This window comes from Coregonus clupeaformis, chromosome 18 (assembly GCF_020615455.1).
Source record: "Coregonus clupeaformis isolate EN_2021a chromosome 18, ASM2061545v1, whole genome shotgun sequence".
Lineage (NCBI taxonomy): Eukaryota > Metazoa > Chordata > Actinopteri > Salmoniformes > Salmonidae > Coregonus > Coregonus clupeaformis.
Genome location: NC_059209.1, coordinates 55,264,798 through 55,284,763, shown reverse-complemented (window position 1 = coordinate 55,284,763; position 19,966 = coordinate 55,264,798). Strand labels below are relative to the sequence as shown.

Sequence of the window (19,966 nt, the reverse complement as noted above, 5' to 3'; positions counted from 1 at the left end):
AAATCCACTTCAATCAGTGTAGATGAAGGGGAGAAGATGGGTGAAGAAGTATTTTTAAGCCTTGAGACAATTGAGACATGGATTGTGTATGTGTGCCATTCAGAGGGTGCCTTTGAACGGGATATGGTAGTAGGTGCCAGGCACACTGGTTTGAGTGTGTCAAGAACTGTAACGCTTTTTCATGCTCAACAGTTTCCCGTGTGTGTTAAGAATGGTTCACCACCCAAATGACATCCAGCCAACTTGACAAAAGAGTGGGAAGCATTGGAGTCAATATGGGCCAGCATCCCTGTGGAACGCTTTCGACACCTTGTAGAGTACATGCCCCGACGAATTCTGAGGGCAAAAGGGGCTGCAACTCAATATTAGGAAGGTGTTCCTAATGTTTTTTACACTCAGTGTATATGGCGCAGGTTGACGTTTATTGTTATTAATCTTGTCCTGAAGACAGAGCGGTTTCCGCTAGATGGGCCAGCCGCAAAGTCATAATTGGCCATATTGTAAAGATTGTATGAAAACAACTTTTTGGTCTTAACTTAAGGTTAGGGTTAGGCACAAGGTTAGTACTGTGGTTAGGGTTATGTTTAAATTCAGATTGTATTACTTTGTGGCTAGGCCAGCTAATGACCACTCTGCAGAGCTGCCTCCAGGACAAGATTCATCCCAATAAATGAAAACCTGCGTATATGGCAGAGCAATGGCGCTCTCTGTGGAGAAGATATGGTATCTCCATCACAGACTCAGCTCACTGGTTAGTACAGTAAGTAGCTTGCCTTCTTTCCCTACCTACTGTATTTATTACTTTTTACATTGTATAATAATAGTGAAGATATCAAAACTATGAAATAACACATATGGAATGATGTAGTAACCAAAAAAGTGTTAAACAAATAAAAATATATTTTACATTTGAGATTTTTCAAATAGCCACCCTTTGCCTTGATGACAGCTTTGCACACTCTTGGCATTCTCTCAACCAGCTTCACCTGGAATGCTTTTCCAACAGTCTTGAAGGAGTTCCCACATATGCTTAGCACTTGTTGGCTGCTTTTCCTTCACTCTGCCGTCCGACTCATCCCAAACCATCTCAATTGGGATTGTGAAGGCCAGGTCATCTGATGCAGTGTGCCTTGAATTCTAAATAAATCACAGACAGTGTCACCAGAAAAGCACCCGTTCACCCACACCGCGTATCACAAAGACACAGCGGTTGGAACCAAAAATCTCAAATTTGGACTCCAGACCAGAGCACAAAGTTCCACCGGTCTAATGTCCATTGCTCGTGTTTCTTGGCCCAAGCAGGTCTCTTCTTCTTATTGGTGTCCTTTAGTAGTGGTTTCTTTGCAGCAATTCGACCGTGAAGGCCTGATTCACACAGTCCCCTCTGAACAGTTGAAGTTGAGATGTGTCTGTGACTTGAACTGTGAAGCATTTATTTGGGCTGCAATTTCTGAGGCTGGTAACTCTAATGAACTTATCATCTGCAGCAGAGGTAACTCTGGGTCTTCCATTTCTGTGGTGGTCCTCATGAGAGCCAGTTTCATCATAGCGCTTGATGGTTTTTGCGACTGCACTTGAAGAAACTTTCAAAGTTCTTGAAATGTTCCGTATTGACTGACCTTCATGTCTTAAAGTAATGATGGACTGTCATTTCTCTTTGCTTATTTAAGCTGTTCTTGCCATAATATGGACTTGATCTTTTACCAAATAGGGTTATCTTCTGTATACCCCCCTACCTTGTCACAACACAACTGATTGGCTCAAACGCATTAAGAAGGAAAGAAATTCCACAAATTAACTTTTAAGAAGGCACACCTGTTAATTGAAATGCATTCCAGGCGACTACCTCATGAAGCTGGTTGAGAGAATGCCAAGAGTGTGCAAAGCTGTCATCAAGGCAAAGGGTGGCTATTTGAAAAATCTCAAATTTAAAATATATTTTTATTTCTTTAACACTTTTTTGGTTACTACATCATTCCATATGTGTTATTTCATAGTTTTGATATCTTCACTATTATTATACAATGTAAAAAGTAGTAAAAATAAAGAAAAACCTTGGGTGTGTCCAAACTTTTGACTGGTAGTGTACTTTTGAAACTTAAGTATATTTAAAACCAAATACTTTTAGACTTTTACTCAAGTCGTATTTTACTGGGTGACTTTCACTTTTACTTTTACTCAAGAATGACATTTGGGTACTTTTTCGGCCACTGGTTAACAGTAAATATTTTCTACTAGGTGAGAAGAGAACACTTATGTAACATCTGCCTTAGTCATACTGCAGGCCTGCTCTGGTCTGACACTGTGTCTGCCTGTCAGTGTGCTGCCTGTTCTCTACATTTCAGCCAATGCAAGGGTGATCTTCCAGACTCCAGTTATGTAAGAGTCACTTTTGATGAAGAGGCACTCACCTCCAGACTGCAGCAGTGTTCCTCTTTAAGAACTCTTCCCTTACATAAACCATCATGTGTTATAGCCTGTAATGTCATTTCATTTTTGTACCAATGGAGGGCAATATTTAATCACTGGTATTTTCTCTAGGAGAGCCTCAGCGTGTTCTGCCCCCATTGGTTACCACTCTCCCCGATTAATCATCTTACAGTCTTACAGCCTTCTTACAGTCTTACAGCCTTATTGAGCTTTGCTTAGAGCTTTCATTCAACTTCTGTCCTCCTAATGTCCCTGAAATTCAGCATTCATTGTGCATGAGAAGTCACAATGTCTTGAAAAAAGTATGTGACACATTGTTATAAAGATGAGTGGAATATAGATTTAATTGATTGTGCTTTGTGGAGTGTCATTTCCCCTGGATTAAGAATCCCCATCTGTACTCTAGCAACAGAGAAATCCAGTCTGAAGGATCATTTATACAAGCTCAGTGAATTGTGATGAAACTCTCATTATTCTCCTCCTTCGATATTAAGCTGTGAATGGCCTTAGGTACGTACAATACCTTGTTGCTAGGTAACATCAGCAAAAAGCCTCTGCAAAAGCCTCTACCCATCCTCATATTCTCTCTACGAAACCATAACCAATTTCACATTGATGTGTTTTGGAGAGGAGTGTAATCCAAGATCTGCTGACAAATGTTTAGAATTGTCCTAACCTAATTAGCTAACTTTACTATACTGTACATTTAAACCATTGCATGCATTTATCTCTATGAACTACTATAGAAATGGCACAAAATGTCATACTTATGTGAAAATTATGTGATGTGTTTGACTGCGTAATGAATTGTAACAGTTTTTTGTGTTTCCTTAGGTTGAATGGCCTTTTAGAGAGACGTCATCAGGAGGCAGATTGGCAGGTTTTAGCTGCAGTTAGATCAGATGGAAGTGGAGATACAGCAGTAAGGCTGTTGATCATGTCCCTCTGGCAACACACTGCATTACGCAATGCTTTTGAGCCAAAAGTGGGTTCTATATCTAAATCCTAACAATTAGTTGCACTTAAAAGGATCTCAAGAGATGTTTAGAGAACACTGATTGGTTCTGCAGGTCTATATATACAATACATGCACAAACATCAAATGGCATAGCATGGTATTCCTTAGGGGACAGCACTGTTCAGTATTTTGGTTCTCAGCCTAGTCCAAAGACAAATGTACTGTTTTCGTAGACTTAGAGCATGACCTCATGCTGTAATAGCAGAAGTCCGCTCCGAGAAATCAGTAATTGAGGGTTCTTACTGGATTTGCTTTCTTGCAGACCCAGATTTCTGTTCAGATTGAGACGGCTGCTTGACTGAACCATTGGGAGTCTGATGCAATTATATTCTCGGCTCATAAGACAAAGCATGCCTCCAATGTTTTGCTTTCATCTTAGCTGAGTAAACACTCAACAGAAACAAAGTCAAAGTCATTGTTTGTGATTTGTTTGCTGGTCCATTTTCCCCACTCATGCATGATGCAAGTTTATAGCCTACTTATTTCCTACTTCGCTCCACATCCAATTTGATTTGAAAGTTCATTTCAAACAATTCTTCACTTTAAGAACTAAAATCAATGAATGATTGCATAGACTCATAACAACAATAGTAGCCTGCAATATGAATGCGGAGTTGTGTTCTGGTGGTTGACAGGGTCATAACCATTGATTGGTTACCTGGACTTGCCAAGCTGTTTCATATCTCTACTGCTGTGATGGAGTGTTGCTTACCAGGACAGGTCCTGCCATCTGTTCCCAAGCTGGGATCTCAGAGGCCCCAGTGCGATGTCTGTTGTGTGTGTGAGTGTATGTGCTTGTGTGTGTGTGCTTCTGCTCACATGTGCGTGTATGTGTCTGTTTGGCTCATCTCAGCATTGATACAGTGTTAGAAAGGCCAACCAGCCTGACTGTGACATAGGGATCATCTATATGTGATGAATTTGCTTCCTCACTGACTTCTGTAGAATTACTAACACAGCTCAAATGCATGTCTAAACAGCTTGGCATTGAAGTGCATTCATGTATTTATCATTTGGAGTTGATTTGGAGCAGGTGTGGACAGGTGTGTGGAGAACTTGTAGCTTTAGATTTAGCTATTGCAAAGAAACAGTCATCAGTTACAGGACCACTTTGCCTTCCACTAAATTGGACATTTGATGGCAGTGCAGTGTGATAGGAGAGACTGTGTTAGGTAACAGATCACTGTGTTTGAAGTCTGAAAAGAGCTGGGGTCTCTGTAGAGTGGTTGTTACTGAAATGCATGTGTTATGCAGAAGAGAACACACAGTTTAGGCAGTGACTCAGGCTGCATCTATTACTGTGATTAGCGTAATCTATTGCAGTGTGGGGAGAAGGAGAGAGAGAGAGAGAGAGAGAGAGAGAGAGAGAGAGAGAGAGAGAGAGAGAGAGAGAGAGAGAGAGAGAGAGAGAGAGAGAGAGAGAGAGAGAGAGAGAGAGAGAGAGAGAGAGAGAGAGAGAGAGAGAGAGAGAGAGAGAGAGAGAGAGATGGTGAGCAAGAGAGAGAGAGAGAGAGATGGTGAGCAAGAGAGAGAGAAAAAAATAGAGAGTGGGGAAGCGAGATTTTCCCTGCGTGATTGGGTTTTCGCTGGTCTACTGCATTACTCTTCAATGCAGTTTCCCTCTCTCCTCCATTCCCTCCCTCTCTCCACTTTATCTCTCTGTGTGCTAATCTTCCCTCGCTCTCACTGCTCACATCTCTCTCTCCTGCCAAAGCTCTTCCCTCCTTTTCATTTGGCTCTACTCTCTACAGTGAAGATGACATCCCCAGTTTTGATGAACCAGCGAGTCCCCCGTACTGGCCGGTGGCTGCCCAGCAAGACCCCACATGATTGGGCTTTCTGGGTGAGGAGGTGCCCCCTCTAAGGTGGTTCTTCAGCAAGGCACTGACAGCACTGGCCAGGTCTGAGTAAGTACTGCTCTGAAGGAATCTTTCACTAATAACAGGGTGGGATTGATAGCACTGACAGTGACAACAAAGACTGTGTGTAACAACAAGACTGTGTGTAACAACAAGACTGTGTGTGCAGAACCTCTAAACTGCAAGTGCTCTGCTTTTGTTTGCCCATCTCAGCATGTTGTTCACGTTGATTGATTTGTGGTTATGCTATTGTCAGTGGAGTTTCAGTCAGATGTGATAGCGGTATAGCACAGGTGCCTGCTCCATCAGTGGGAGAGCAGAGTCTTCTATTGTCACGACTCTGAGATGCTGTGTTAACATTACATGGTTTTCTTTGTTTACCCATCTTCTTCAGGCAACGGTGTGCAGTAGCATCTCCCCTCTCATAGCATCTCCTCTGTCCACTCTCAGTAGATCTCCATCAACATCTTAGGGGAATCACAGCTCTCACATCCATGTACTGTTTCCTTCAAAGGATTTTGAAAATATCAGTGTTTAAGCTCACTTTTTTCCTGATGGCTTTCTTTTGCCTAGAATTTGATGTAGGAAGTTCATGTTGGAAAACAGAATCTAGGCACTGTGTATTTATTGTCCTTGTTATATCGAAGCGTGGTAGAACAAAGAATCATCTCTCTTGAGAGTTTGATTGTGAATCACATGAATTGTTCGCTACAAATTGTGTGCCACAAAACGTTGATTTGTGTCCTGAGATAGTTGCCATTGTTAAGGCACTTGGTGAGTTATTGTTAGGGAAATGTGTGCATAGATAGGCCTGTGTGGCAAAAAATAGATTCTGTAACAAAAAAAGAAGTGCTGAAATGTTGGAAATGATCAATCAAGTCTATGTTGAGAGAAAATGTATTTCTAGGGAAACAATGTTTCACCCCTGTCTCTATCTCTCCCCTCCCTCAGGTACCTCTCAGAGCAGGTGAAAAGAGGAGGTAGCTCCTGTTTCTTTATCTGGCCAACATTCAATTTGATTACAATGCATACATATTAATGATAGTGGTTCAGAATAAATGTTGATATTCAAGTCTGTAGTCTTGTTACAATACCCCTCACCATGCCTTGCTTTAAAGTAATCATCATAAAAAAATATATGATGATTACTATGAAATATCTGCCTTTCCACTCTGTCTTACACTGAGGTGGCTTATGAAGGTATAGTACTGTATATCTTACTCAGATACACTGGACGTGTAAAGATTTTCAATGGACTAAGTTCCTATCAAAGACAGAAACGTGGTTTGTATAGGGAGGGGTCTAACTAGGGACAGATATGGTTGGGTTTATTCGTGTTCCCAATGGGGCATAGAGGGCTAAATGGAGTGGACTGAGCAAGGGGCTTATCTACACTCTTGGAAAAAAGGGTTCTACAAAAAGGGTTCTACAAAAAAAGGATTCTACAAACATTTCTACATGGAACCCAAAAAGGGTTCTCCTATGGGGAAAGCCGAAGAACTCTTTTGTAACCCTTTTTTCTAAGAGTGTACATATTAAGGATAAAGTACACTACATGGCCAACAGTATGTGGACACCTCCTCATCGAACATCTCATTCCAAAATCATGGGCATTAATATAGAGTTGGTCCCCCCTTTGCTTCTATAACAGCAACCACTCTTCTGGGAAGGCTTTCCACTATATGTTGGAACATTGCTGCGAGGACTTGCTTCCATTCAGCCACAAGAGCATTAGTGAGGTTGGGCACTGATGTTGGCCGATTAGGCCTGGCTCGCAGTCGGCGTTCCAATTCATCCCAACAGTGTTCGATGGGGTTGAGGTCAGGGCTCTGTGCAGGCCAGTCAAGTTCTTCAACACCGATCTCGACAAACCTTTTCTGTATGGACCTCGCTTTGTGCACGGGGGCATTGTCATGCTGAAACAGGAAAGGGCCTGGGTTTGCCACAAATTTGGAAGCACAGAATCGTCTAGAATGTCATTGTACACTGTAGAGTTAAAATGTCCCTTCACTGGAACTAAGGGGCCTAGCCCGAACCATGAAAAACAGCTCCAGACCATTATTCCTCCTCCACCAAACTTTACAGTTGGCACTATGCATTCGGGCAGGTAGCGTTCTTCTGGCATCCGCCAAACCCAGATTTGTCCGTCGGACTGCCAGATGGTGAAGCGTGATTCATTACTGCAGAGAACGCATTTCCACTGCTCCAGAGTTTGGAACTCGGTAGTGAGTGTTGCAACCAAGAACAGACGCTGTGAGCTTGTGAGCTTGTGAGCTTGTGTGGCCTACCGCTTCACGGCTGAGCCATTGTTGCTCCTAGACGTTTCCACTTTACAATAACAGCACTTACAGTTGACCAGGGCAGCTCTAGCAGGGCAGAAATGTGGTGAGCTGACTTGTTGGAAAGGTGGCATCCTATGATGGTGCCACGTTGAAAGTCACTGAGCTCTTCAGTACGGGCCATTCTACTGCCAATGTTTGTCTATGGAAATTGCATGGCTGTGTGCTCAATTTTACACACCTGTCAGCAACGGGTGTGGCTGAAATAGCCGAATCCACATACTTTTGGCCATGGAATAAATGTACTAGATTTACGGAGTATCCATATAATGACATAAGTGTAAGGCAAGAGGAATTGGCAAGAGAGGAATTTGTTTATTTGCACTTGTGTTTACCTGTAGACAGGAGACGGCACCGAACAGTGTGAAATGTGACTTGGAGAAAGAGAAAGGGCTGAAGGCAGTGAGCAGATACAGTCAGGTAGTGTATTTGCTCTCTAGCGCAAATCCATGCATGTTAATGTGAGTCGTGATGAGAGGAGAGCTCTGCTGCTCTAGCTCTCCCATATCCTCAAGTGTCATTTCCAAAAGACCCCTTATCTGTTCTGTGATCCTCTTTGTGTGATGTCTCTACATCTAATAGTTCCTTTGTAAAGAGTCTGAGGTACGAATGATTGTACCCATATGGTATCAGGTTCACTGAGTTGCTGTTGTCGTGACCAGGGATTTAGCTATAGAAAACAATCCTTGTCCATTTTAGAGTTTAGGGATTGGATCTGATAGGTCTAGATAGGGGAACTAGAACTGGGAGCTTGACAGAATCTGTAAAAGACTGTAAAAACACCTGCAAATCAGCTCTAAGTTATTTTAATTTTGAGAATCTGTTCCAAAGTATTCCCACCCATAGTACAGAGATACAGGTAACTGACAAAATAAAGGAACACCAACATAAAGTGTCTTAATAGGGTGTTGTGCCACCACGAGCCACCAGAACAGCTTCAGTGCGCCTTGGCATAGATTCTACAAGTGACTGGAAGTCTATTGGAGGGATGCGACACAATTTTTCCATGAGAAATTCCATCATTTGGTGTTTTGTTGATGGTGGTGGAAAACACTGTCTCAGGCATCGCTCCAGAATCTCCCACAAGTGTTCAATTGGGTTGAGATCTGGTGACTGAGACACACATACACACACACACACACACACACACATACACATACACACACACACACACACACACACACACACACACACCCTTTAAACCCCCTATGCTCCTTTGAGACCTCTCTTTCAAAGTCACTGAGATCTTTTCTTCTAGCCATGGCAGCCAAAAGAATAAGCAACTGGACATATTTATACATAACCCTAAGCATGATGGGATGTTAATTGCTTAATTAACTCAGGAACCACACCTGTGTGGAAGCACCTGTTTCTAATATACTTTGTATCCCTCATTTATTTAGGCAGTTACCTGTACATTTGCAACAGGTTAGTGATTCACTGCCACCTACAGCCCATATATTATAGTAGTCCCAGTAGCCCCTGGTCACCCTGCAGTCTGAATGTAGAGCAACACCATGACTGGGATGCAACTTATCTCTCCTCCTCTGCAACAGGACTGACTCATACCCCACATTATTCAACCCACAGAAAACATCACAGAGAGTTGATCTAGCTGCAGATCTCAAATTCTCCTCAATGTGTTTTCCCTTTGCTGTTAATAAGCTCTTATCACTCTAACTAAATGAATAGAGAGCATCTGGTTATCTGACTGGCTACGCACCAACTTTATTGTAATAGAGTCAAGCTGAGGTTGAAGCCCTGCCAGCTCAACAACTGGCCAACAAATGTGTTTGAAACCATGGGGGAACAAGTGGATTTCTCTTCCACTTTCTGACCAGAGAGTATGTGAGAAAAGCTGCTTCAGTGCTACCAATCATCCAAAACATGTCAAACTCTTGTAAAATAGTTTGCATGCATTTGATCAAATAGACTTTAAAGGGTAGACATGGAGAGATTCCTCTTGTCAAAAGTCTTGCTGTTACGAAAGTATTTCTTCATACAGTGTAACAGGTTACAGGGTCTTCCTGGAGGAGCCCTTGAAGGGTTTTATCATTGCTGAGAAGACCCTGATGAGGAGCGTTTTTTGATAGGATGAGAGATGGAAAGAGAAACATCTCCAACTGGAGATTCAGCATCATGAGCTCCAATGTGGGGGCCTAGAAACACAAGATAAAGGGGTGGGGTTAGGGGTGAGAGAGAAAGAAATATAATAACTTTGAAAAATAACAGTGCTATAAGTGTACTAGACCTACTCTATGTTTCTAACACACCTAAACAAAACTTCAAGCTATAGCAGAGCTCTAAAACATCCTTACCTATGCAATGTCCATCAGTAGAGGGAATCTCAGTCTGGTCCTGGACTGAATGGCAGTCATTTTTGTTTCCTCTTTTGGAACGCTAAAATGAGAAGGAAGCACCTTTTTGCTTTCTACTCAGCCCTCATCTCTGTCTCAGCCTGGTCTGCTGGGTTTGTTGCAGCAGAAGCTGGTCTTGACGCCTCCTTGCATCCCTGCACCAGCTGCTGGGTCAATGATTTTACCAGGAACTGTCAAATTCAGAATCCTGGGAGGCCATAGCTGCTTGGAGGGTGTTATAAGAGCCAGACACCTCCAGTAGGTTTTTATGTATACCCCTGGACACTGTGTGGATGTGCAGGTCCTGAGGGTATGCCTGTGTCCTGGAGAATCCGGATGCAGCACAGAACTCAGACAGAACTTGTCTGATGAGCTGTTGAAATATTGCTGTCATGTCTGCTGCCTGTTGGGTCCATCTAGGGCTGAGGGCCCGATCTTCGATAGCAACCTTATTACCAGTATGGTGACCAAACAGATGAAATCATCTTTGCCGGAGTCCATCAAGGACTGCAGAGGGAATGCAGTGGCACTGCTGATGTCTGAGGTGATTAAGAGCTCCCTCAGATGGCCAGAGCTGCTGGGGACTTCTTTCTCTTCCATGTCAATCCCAACCCCCTTTGGTACCAAAGAGGTTCCCTTGCTGGTGCAAGAGGGAGTGAAGAATCGAAGAGAGGCTTTGGCACTCGATGGTCGGCTACTGTCAGTCCTTGGACTGTTACGATGCAGGGCTTCATCTGTGTGTGTCATCATCTTTGTCCTTAGGTCACTCGTAGAAAACCCTGGCATTATAGAGTCCCTGGTGTCGATGCAGGAGCTCCTTACGATGGGGAAGGTCAAATCATCAGGAACCTCGTCAGGGATGGGAGTGCCAGGGAGGTTGATCTCTAGCTCACACTTTGATCTTGGACCCTTTGAAGACCTGGATAAGGAACAATGACCCTTTGAAGAAATGGACAAAGATGAACATGTTCTAGGGATGTCTTGGCAGACTTGTTCACTGTCATCCTTGCTTTTCTTAACCTCCTTCAGCATAGTTCCTACCATGTCATTGATCTGAAGGAGCTCCCTGGAAAACTTATTTCGCCCTAAGTTTGATATTTCACTCTGGATAGCAACCAGGATTTCCCCAAGGGTCTCTTTGGAAGAAGCATTTTCTGTTCTTTCGGATCTGGATGGCTTCAACCCTGTGAAGAAATTCTTAAGCGTCTTCTTCATACCGACGCAGATGGTCTTAGCCATTGACCAAAGCTTCTCCTCTGATATTTTAATACTAAATTCAGTATCATCCAGTTGGGAGCCAACGAGGGAGGACTGCAAAACTCTCCCACTTCTTTCCAGTAGCACAGATTCTGTTGGCCAAATAGTGTCAGTGGACTCATTGTTATGGATAATAGTCGCCATGCCTTTGACAAAGGTTTCCACTAATACAGAAGCTGTATTCTGAGAGGACATGAAGGCCATCTCTGATGGCAAGCCAGATAATAAGCTACCCTAAGGACTTTCCTGAAGACTAGTATTGCTGATCTGTGTAATAAAGGAATGACTGGATCTTGTCAGCACTTTACTCACTGCCTCTTTTGCCTGAGTCTTAAAGTCCTTGCTAGAGATGTTCTTAATGCTCTGAATCAGACTAGTAGATGACTGTGTGATTCTGACACTCTGTTCTGAGCTCAGTTGAGAATATTGAAGACTCACACTCAAGTCTTCATCGGGTGAGGGTGACTGGTATATGGTATAGGCATCAAGCTTGGATAGGACACCATCAACAAACCTACAAGCTTCCAGGGACTCATCAGATGAACTCACAATGACCAACGATTTACTGTCCACTTTTGATAACTGTGACTTGTAGATGGAAACAAGACTGCTGAGAACTTCTTGATTATTGGTATCCAGATCAGAGAGACAGAGAGCTGGTATTGGTTGGCTCTCACTGGGTACTCTATCAAGTTTGGTGCTGGGTAACTGGACCTCACCAGTTGAAACAGCCTTTTCCACATTGTCTGAAAACTCCTGAAGAGAAGCATCCTTAGCCACACCATCATCTCGAGTGGATAGAGTTAAAAGGTCCCTCAGCTTTGCTTATATACGACCATAGAGTGTGTGGGCTGCAGAAAAGGCTATCTTCTGTGAAGACCCTGTCTTGTGCTCATTTAGAGGAACTGGCCAATCACCTGCTTCACATGTGCCTTCAAATGATGCTATCGTCTCCATGCTTCCCACAAATGTCTTATTAATCACTGTGGCAGTGGAAGTTACAGATGTCAAGGCTGTGCAGCTGGTATTCAGGGGAGCCTCAGTCAGACTGGAAACAGCACTAGAAAGCCTAGAGGCAAATGCCACGCCAGAAGAGCTGCTGACTTTCCTTGTAAGGATGTTGCTCACAACCTTGAGTGCTTTAGACTGGAAGTCTGGGCTAGAGAGGGTCTGAAGCTTTCTGGCCACCACACTAGTAGAGGATCCAGTCTCCTTGAGAAAGTGAGTGGTCTCTTCTTTCCCAGATTGACATTCAACATCAAGGTCACATTGAAGTTTGGTCAGAAATTGAGACCCTAAGATTTTCATCTTCTTGGCCAGATCCAATAGGATGTTGAAGTCCTGTGCCATTTTTTCCATAGGGCCAACAATGGCATCCAGCACATCGTCGGTCACAGGGTCCATGAGGGGCTCGATAAACCCTATCCACTCTGGCTCAGATCTTTGGCTCTGTAGCTCGGCCAGGATCTGCACCGAGGCTACACAAATGACCTCCCTGCCTGCTGCCATATCCTGACTGTCCAAAGGGGGGCAACTCCATAGGCTGGCCTGAATGGCCACTGAGCGGCCAGAGTTAAGCTGGTGTACTACCTCCCCCGCAATAGCACAGCTCAACTGGAAGGAGCTGGAGGAGGCGAGGTTGGAGTGGCCCTTAGCCAAGGACATCAGGAGGCTTTCATCTGTTACTCCAAAGAGAGCCTTCAGAGGCTCCTCCATGAGGGTAGCCTCTCCAGTTTCAGGCGAGCTCTGCAACCAGGTCTGGCACCTTGAAGATACACACACAAACATCACTTATGCCATGCATAGAAGCCCAAAATCAAATAACACGATTTTTAACATGATTTTGATGTTTGTACGATATCAGAATTTGATTATTTCTGAAAAACATGTACTGTACCTGATCTCTTTATTCATAGTTTACTTTATAATGGCTTACCCAAGACCCACCCCTCTGGTGCAACATTTCTGATCAGAACATAAAAATACAAGGTGTTAATTCCAATTGATGATAAGAATGGGTCAGGGATAAAAGCCTCGGAATCAATAAGTTGAAATATTGCTGTGAACATACCTCTTAGGAGAGTAGCATGGTTGTTTGGTTCGGCGAGCAGAGTTTTGGCAGCACCCTGCCCTGCTATTCCTCCTCCTTTCCTTGGTCCAGTAGTTCATCTCACTAATCATCAGCCTTTTCTCCCGCTCATCCAGACAGTCTAAGGAGTCCTCAGACCCTGTCAGAGAGTGCTGGGATTCTGGGGAGGTCGCCCCACTCCTCAGGTTCACCCCCATGATACGAGCCAGCACTGGTAGCAGAATGCGCAGGGTCGTCTGGTTCACGACCTTAACAATCTTCAAGACACAGCATGGAGAGCTGCTCAAACGTCAGCTATGGCCAACAAACAGAGTAATATTCAATCAAGCTATTCCATGACACCTGCTCCTATATAGTGCGTTACTTTGACCAGAAACGTATGTGGAAACTGCAGAGACATGTTATTCTTCCTGCCATGCTGAATCACTGGCTAGAGAAAATAAAAGAAAGGAAACATATTTTAGTTGCATATTTTAATGTTGAGTTAGGGAGTCAAGTGTATTTGAGTAAGCCATTAAGTACATGAGACATTTTGTTATTCATTTAGGGGTAGAGGTAGGGGTATGGTTAAGGTGATGGTTAGGGGTAGGTGTAGTGGTTGAAATCACATTTGTGGTTAGAAGGCGCATTATGATTGTAAATTCAGAGTTGTTGTATGTGAGGTTGGAGAAAGACATGGGACTTACTCATCAGTTAGACTCCTCAGGAAGGAGAGAAGGACTGGGGCACAGCTTGTCCCAATCTTGAGAGAAGGCATTAGAGTCCTCTGAGCCTCCTTCTCCAGCTGCTCAATGATAAATCCCCTGTCCCGGAAACCACACCTGGGTGCATGAGAAGACCCTGGGAAACCACAAAGAGAAATCTGAAGTTTAATCGTAACTTTATTTCTAATTTCCTTCACCTGTACTGATTTGATTGCACTGGACAGGTGAAAGCATATCTCTCTGTGGCCCTCTACAATACGTGACTCACCACATCGATTCGGTCTTATGTAGTAACATTTAAATATTTTTTATTTTTTTTACATTGGATAAAAGTAGAGACTCAGCGCTAGAAAATAGTGTATCATACACTGCAGTTGAGGAACAATGGGAAAGGAATTGTGCTTTGAAAGTTGATAAACTTGTAACCCCACTTTTGAGAAAATGGCCCTTGAAAATGGCCCTTGAAACTTCCCAACCATTGTTACTCCCCCTTCCGGGATGGCTACAAGGCCCTCCCCCACCCTCCCTTCGGCAAATCAGATCACGACTCCATCCTAATCCTCCCTTCCTATAGGCAGAAACTCAAACAGAAAGTACCCGTGCTAAGGTCTATTCAACGCTGGTCTGACCAATTGAAATCCATGCTTCAAGATTGTTTTGATCACGCGGACCGGGATATGTTCCGGGTTGCCTCTGAGAATAACATTGACGTATACACGGACACGGTGACTGAGTTCATCAGGAAGTGTATAGGGGATGTTGTTCCCACAGTGACTATTAAAACCTACCCAAACCAAAAACCGTGGATAGATGGCAGCATTCGCGCAAAACTAAAAGCGTAAACCACCGCATTTAACCACGTCAAGGTGACTGGGAATATGGTTGAATACAAACAGTCTAGTTATTCCCTTCGTAAGGCAATCAAACAGGCAAAATGTCAGTACAGAGACAAAGTGGAGTCGCAATTCAACGGCTCAGACACAAGACTTATGTGGCAGGGTCTACAGACAATCACGGATTACAAAGGGAAAACCAGCCACGTCGCGGACACCGATGTCTTGCTCCCGGACAAGCTAAACACCTTCTTCGCCCTCTTTGAGGATAATACAGTGCCACTGACACGGCCCACTCCCAAGGACTGTGGGCTCTCGTTCTCCGTGGCCGACATGAGTAAGACATTTAAGCGTGTTAGCATTCGCAAGGCAGCCGGCCCAGACGGCATCCCTAGCCGCGTCCTCAGAGCATGCGCAGACCAGCTGGCTGGAGTGTTTACAGACATATTAAATCTCTCACTGTCCCAGTCTGCTGTCCCCACTTGCTTCAATATGTCCACCATTGTTCCTGTACCCAAGAAAGCAAAGGAGCTGAACTAAATGACTATCGCCCCGTAGCACTCACTTCTGTCATCATGAAGTGCTTTGAGAGGCTAGTTAAGGATCATATCACCTCCACCTTACCTGACACCCTAGACCCACTACAATTTGCATACGGCCCCAATAGATCCAAAGACGATGCAATCGCCATCGCACTGCACACTGCCCTATCCCATCTGGACAAGAGGAATACATATGTAAGAATGCTGTTCATTGACTATAGCTCAGCCTTCAACACCATAGTACCCTCCAAGCTCATTATCAAGCTGTGCAACTGGGTCCTGGACTTCCTTACGGGCTGCCCCCAGGTGGTGAAGGTAGGAAACAACACCTCCATTTGGCTTGGCCCCTAAGACCCTCACAACTTTTACAGATGCATAATTGAAAGCATCCCGTTGGGCTGTATCACCGCATGGTACGGCAACTGCACTGCTCGCAACCGCAATGCTCTCCAGAGGGTGGTGCGGTCTGCCCAACGCATCACCAGGGGCACACTCCCTGCCCTCCAGGACACTTACAGCACCCGATATCACAGGAAGGCCAAAAAGATCATCAAGGACATCAACCACCCGAGCCACCCCGCTATCATCCTGAAGGCCAGGTCAGTACAGCTGCATCAAAGCTGGGACCGAGAGACTGAAAAACAGCTTCTATCTCAAGGCCATCAGACTGTTAAATAGCCATCACTAACCGGCTACCACCTGGTTACTCAACCCTGCACCTTAGAGGCTGCTGCCCTATGTACATAGACATGGAATCACTGGTCACTTTAATAATGGAACACTAGTCACTTTAATAATGTTTACATACTGCTTTACTCATTTCATATGTATATACTCTGGTCTACTGTATTTTTGTCAATGCCTAATATTTATATATTTCATAATTCTTTTACTTTTAGATTTGTGTGTATTGTTGTGAATTGTTAGATACTACTGCACTGTTGGAGCTAGGAACACAAGCATTTCGCTACACCCGCAATAACTTCTGCTAAATATGTGTATGTGACCAATACAATTTTATTTTATTTATTTATTTTTGTTGTTGAATGTTTTGGTACACCTACTGGAGAGCTCTTCTTTGTCTACACCCATTCAGCATTGTTCACACCCTCTTAAGCCTTAGCCCCACCCATCTCTTTAAGGATTCACATGTGAGGCCATGTGCTAAACAGAGTGAGTAGTGTAGTAAACAACCAAAGATTTAAAGACTAAAAGTGGTAAAAGTAGAAGCAAAAAGTAGTGGTAAAAATACACTTTATCTAGACCTTGGCCTATATCCTAATCTGACTTTGGTGCAGGTCATGTTGTTCTTCACATTACCATCTCTGGTATTTACGTTTACATTTTAGTAATTTAGCAGACGCTCTTATCAGAGCGACTTACAGTTAGTGAGTGCATAAATTTTTTCATACTGGCCAACTGTGGGAATCGAACCCACAACCCTGGCGTTGCAAACGCCATGCTCTACCAACTGGTACACTACTATATCAAATAAAATCACATGCACAGGATGCAGACGGTGTAAACGGTACAGTGAAATGGTTACACTTGCATATTTGTAAAAATATTTTATAATTATTAGATTATTCTTACCCAGACACACTTGTCTAAATTGATGGTCATGTGAAAGAAAATGCTATAACCACCCCCCAGCCACATCTAGCTAAGTGGATGGGTCACTATTGTCTAGACATGTACACATGTTAATGAAATACAGTAGATGGCCGTAATCACCCCCAGACACACCTGGCTAACTTGATGGGTCATGTAATCATCTGGCAAAGTGGAGTCTTTTGTTTAGACATGTAGCTAGCTAGCTAGCTAAAAAATGTACCATCATTCCCAACCCATACAGTACTAGTAATACAAACTGATTGTCATAGCTAGCCACCATGCATGAATCTGCAGGTTGCTAAAGCTAACATTGGGCTATAACTAGCAATGCAAATGGCTTTCTGATATACAAAATAATTATTATAATAATAGGGTTCTGAACACGTTTGGGTGTTCGTTACCTGGAGTGATGCGTGAGTACCCTGCCTACCGCCTCCAGACCCAAAAGAACGTTGACTGCGATGTGAGGTGGATTGTCCCTTCGTGCCACCAGAGTAATAATATTACTACATAGATCATGCACGTAACGTTAGTTAGCGAGCCAGAAAGCTAACAATCTCTAGTTACCTAACAGTACACTTTAACTTGCAATGAAAATGACTTTCTGACAAAATTAGAAACTTATAATATCTGAAATTATAAACTGGGTGGTTCGAGCCCTGAATGCTGATTGGCTGACAGCTGTGGTATATCAGACCGTATACCATGGGTATGACAAAACATTTATTTTTACTGCTCTAATTACATTGGTAACCAGGTTATATTAGCAATAAGGCACCTCGGGTGTTTGTGGTATATGGCCAATATACCATGGTTGTCACGACTTCCGCCGAGGCTGCCCCCCCACCTGGTTCGGGCAGGCTTCGGTGTTCGTCGTCACCGGAGTACTAGCTACTGCCGATCCCATTCTCATCACTCCACTTGTCATGTCTTGTCAATCACACACACCTGGTGCTCATTCCCCTCATTAGTATGTGTATAAGTGTTCCCTCTGTTCCCCTTGTCTTTGTGAGTGATTTGAGCTCAGTTGAGCTAAATTTCACTGTGTTATTTGCCAAGGTGGATGTTTTCCCCTGTACAGTTTTGTTTGACGCTTGGGGTGTTTGATTTACGCAAATGGATTAAACTCTGGACTTCGGTATTTTACCTCCTGCGCCTGACTCCTTCTTTCACACCTCGTCACAGAATCACTCACCTGATCTGATATGAGTCAGCAGGAGAAGACCGCATGCCTGGAGTTGTGGCAAGCGTCCAGGAGCATTCCTCGATGTTGGCCAGCTTGGGGGAAGCGATGGATCGGGTTCTTCAGGTGGTAGAATGCCTGGAGAGTCGACAATCTGATCTATCGAGACCAGCTGGTCAACCGGATCCAGCCACCTACACCCCAGCCCTGGGAGGGATCCAGATATCCCGGCCACCGGCGTTTGACGGGACTGCAGCGCGATGTAAGGGATTCCTACTCCAACTGGAGTTGTATTTCTCCAGCATCAGGCCGGAGCCCCGGGAGTGGGAGAAGGTATCCATCCTCGTTTCCTGCCTTTGTGGTGGAGCCCTGGAGTGGGCCAACGCGGTATGGAACGAGGGAGGTACCACGTTGGAGAACAACGGGGAGTTTGCTCGCCTCTTTCGGACCGTTTTTGATCACCCGCCTGAGGGTCGAGAGGCGGGCGAACGACTGGTTAATCTAAGGCAGGGAACAAGGACCGCTCAGGACTACGCACTGGAGTTCCGGACGCTGGCAGCGGGGTCCGGGTGGAACGATCGGGCCCTGATAGACCATTTCCGGTGCCACCTAAGGGAGGACGTTCGACGGGAGCTAGCCTGCCGGGATGCCATGCTATCGTTCTCCCAACTGGTGGACATGGCCATCCGGCTGGACAATCTGCTAGCAGCCAGAGGACGTCCTGGTAGGGGTCTGCCTGTTCCCACTCCGGACGACTCTGACCCCAAGCAGATGGAGCTGGGGGGAGCCGCCAGTCGAGAGAGTGCAGGAGGACAGCGAAAGTGCCGCTCTGGTGATCTTCCAGATCACTTGGTAGGTTCCCAGTGTAAGGCGCTAGTCGATTCAGGCGCAGCTGGGAATTTTATGGACAGGGCATTTGCACACCGTCAAGGCATTTAATTGGTTCCCCTAACCATTCCACTCCCCATCAGAGCACTAGATAGTCGACCATTAGGGTCCGGGTTGGTTAAGGAAGTTACTGTACCAGTCACCATGATTACGCAGGAGACACATGTTGAGCAGATCACCTTTATGATTATTGAGTCTCCTGCTTACCCTGTAGTCTTGGGTATCCCGTGGTTAGCCCTTCACAACCCCAATTTCACATGGCCGCAGAGGGTTCTTACGGGGTGGTCGTGTGAGTGTCCGGGTAGGTGTCTAGGTGTTTCCATTGGTGCGACCACGGTTGAAAGTCCAGACGGTACCCCCACTGTGCGCATTACCCCCGAATACCATGATCTGGCGCTCGCGTTTTCCAAGACGCAAGCAACTAAATTACCACCTCATCGGGAGGGGGATTGCGCGATAAACCTTCGGGTAGACGCTGTACCTCCCAGGAGTCATGTGTATCCCCTGTCGCAGGCTGAAACGGAGGCTATGGAAATATACGTCACCGAGTTCCTGCGCCAGGGGCATATACGTCCCTCCATTTCACCTGCCTCCTCAAGTTTCTTCTTTGAGAAGAAGAAAGATGGCGGTTTACGCCCGTGCATTGATTATCGACCACTGAATAATGTGACGGTACGATTTAGTTATCCTCTTCCCCTCATTCCTTCAGTGATTGAGTCAATGCATGGGGCCCGTTTTTTGGTGCGTATTCGGGAAGGGGATGAGTGGAAAACAGCATTCAGCACAACCTCGGGGCATTATGAATACCTGGTGATGCCCTACGGTTTGATGAATGCTCCATCCGTTTTCCAGT

The 19,966-nt window shown here is 44.7% G+C and overlaps 2 protein-coding genes across 6 annotated transcripts in view; one reads left to right on the top strand and one right to left on the bottom strand.

Moving 5' to 3' along the window:
• Positions 1-4,988: 4,988 nt before the first annotated feature.
• The window catches only part of LOC121550488 (citron rho-interacting kinase), a 76,181-nt gene continuing 61,203 nt past the window's right edge, over positions 4,989-19,966 (top strand). For all 4 annotated transcript variants that reach the window (XM_041862759.2, XM_041862756.2, XM_041862758.2 and 1 more), the window contains exon 1: positions 4,989-5,355. The gene's annotated coding sequence lies outside the window, so the exon portion shown is untranslated. The remainder of the gene's footprint in view (positions 5,356-19,966) is intronic.
• On the bottom strand, positions 9,389-13,016 carry LOC121550490. Of its 2 annotated transcripts, none has more exons than XM_041862760.2 (2): positions 9,965-13,016; positions 9,389-9,805 (listed from the first exon to the last, which is right to left on the bottom strand). In XM_041862760.2, exon 1 carries the CDS (start codon positions 11,462-11,464, stop codon positions 10,394-10,396), a length of 1,071 nt encoding a protein of 356 aa, XP_041718694.1. In that variant the 5' UTR covers positions 11,465-13,016; the 3' UTR covers positions 9,389-9,805; positions 9,965-10,393. Both variants share the same exon structure in this region, with proteins under 2 accessions (XP_041718694.1, XP_041718695.1).

Excerpts from the sequence above, each read along its gene's own strand:
- LOC121550490 (XM_041862760.2), bottom strand. The coding sequence starts at position 11,464 with ATGGCCTTCATGTCCTCTCAGAATACAGCTTCTGTATTAGTGGAAACC.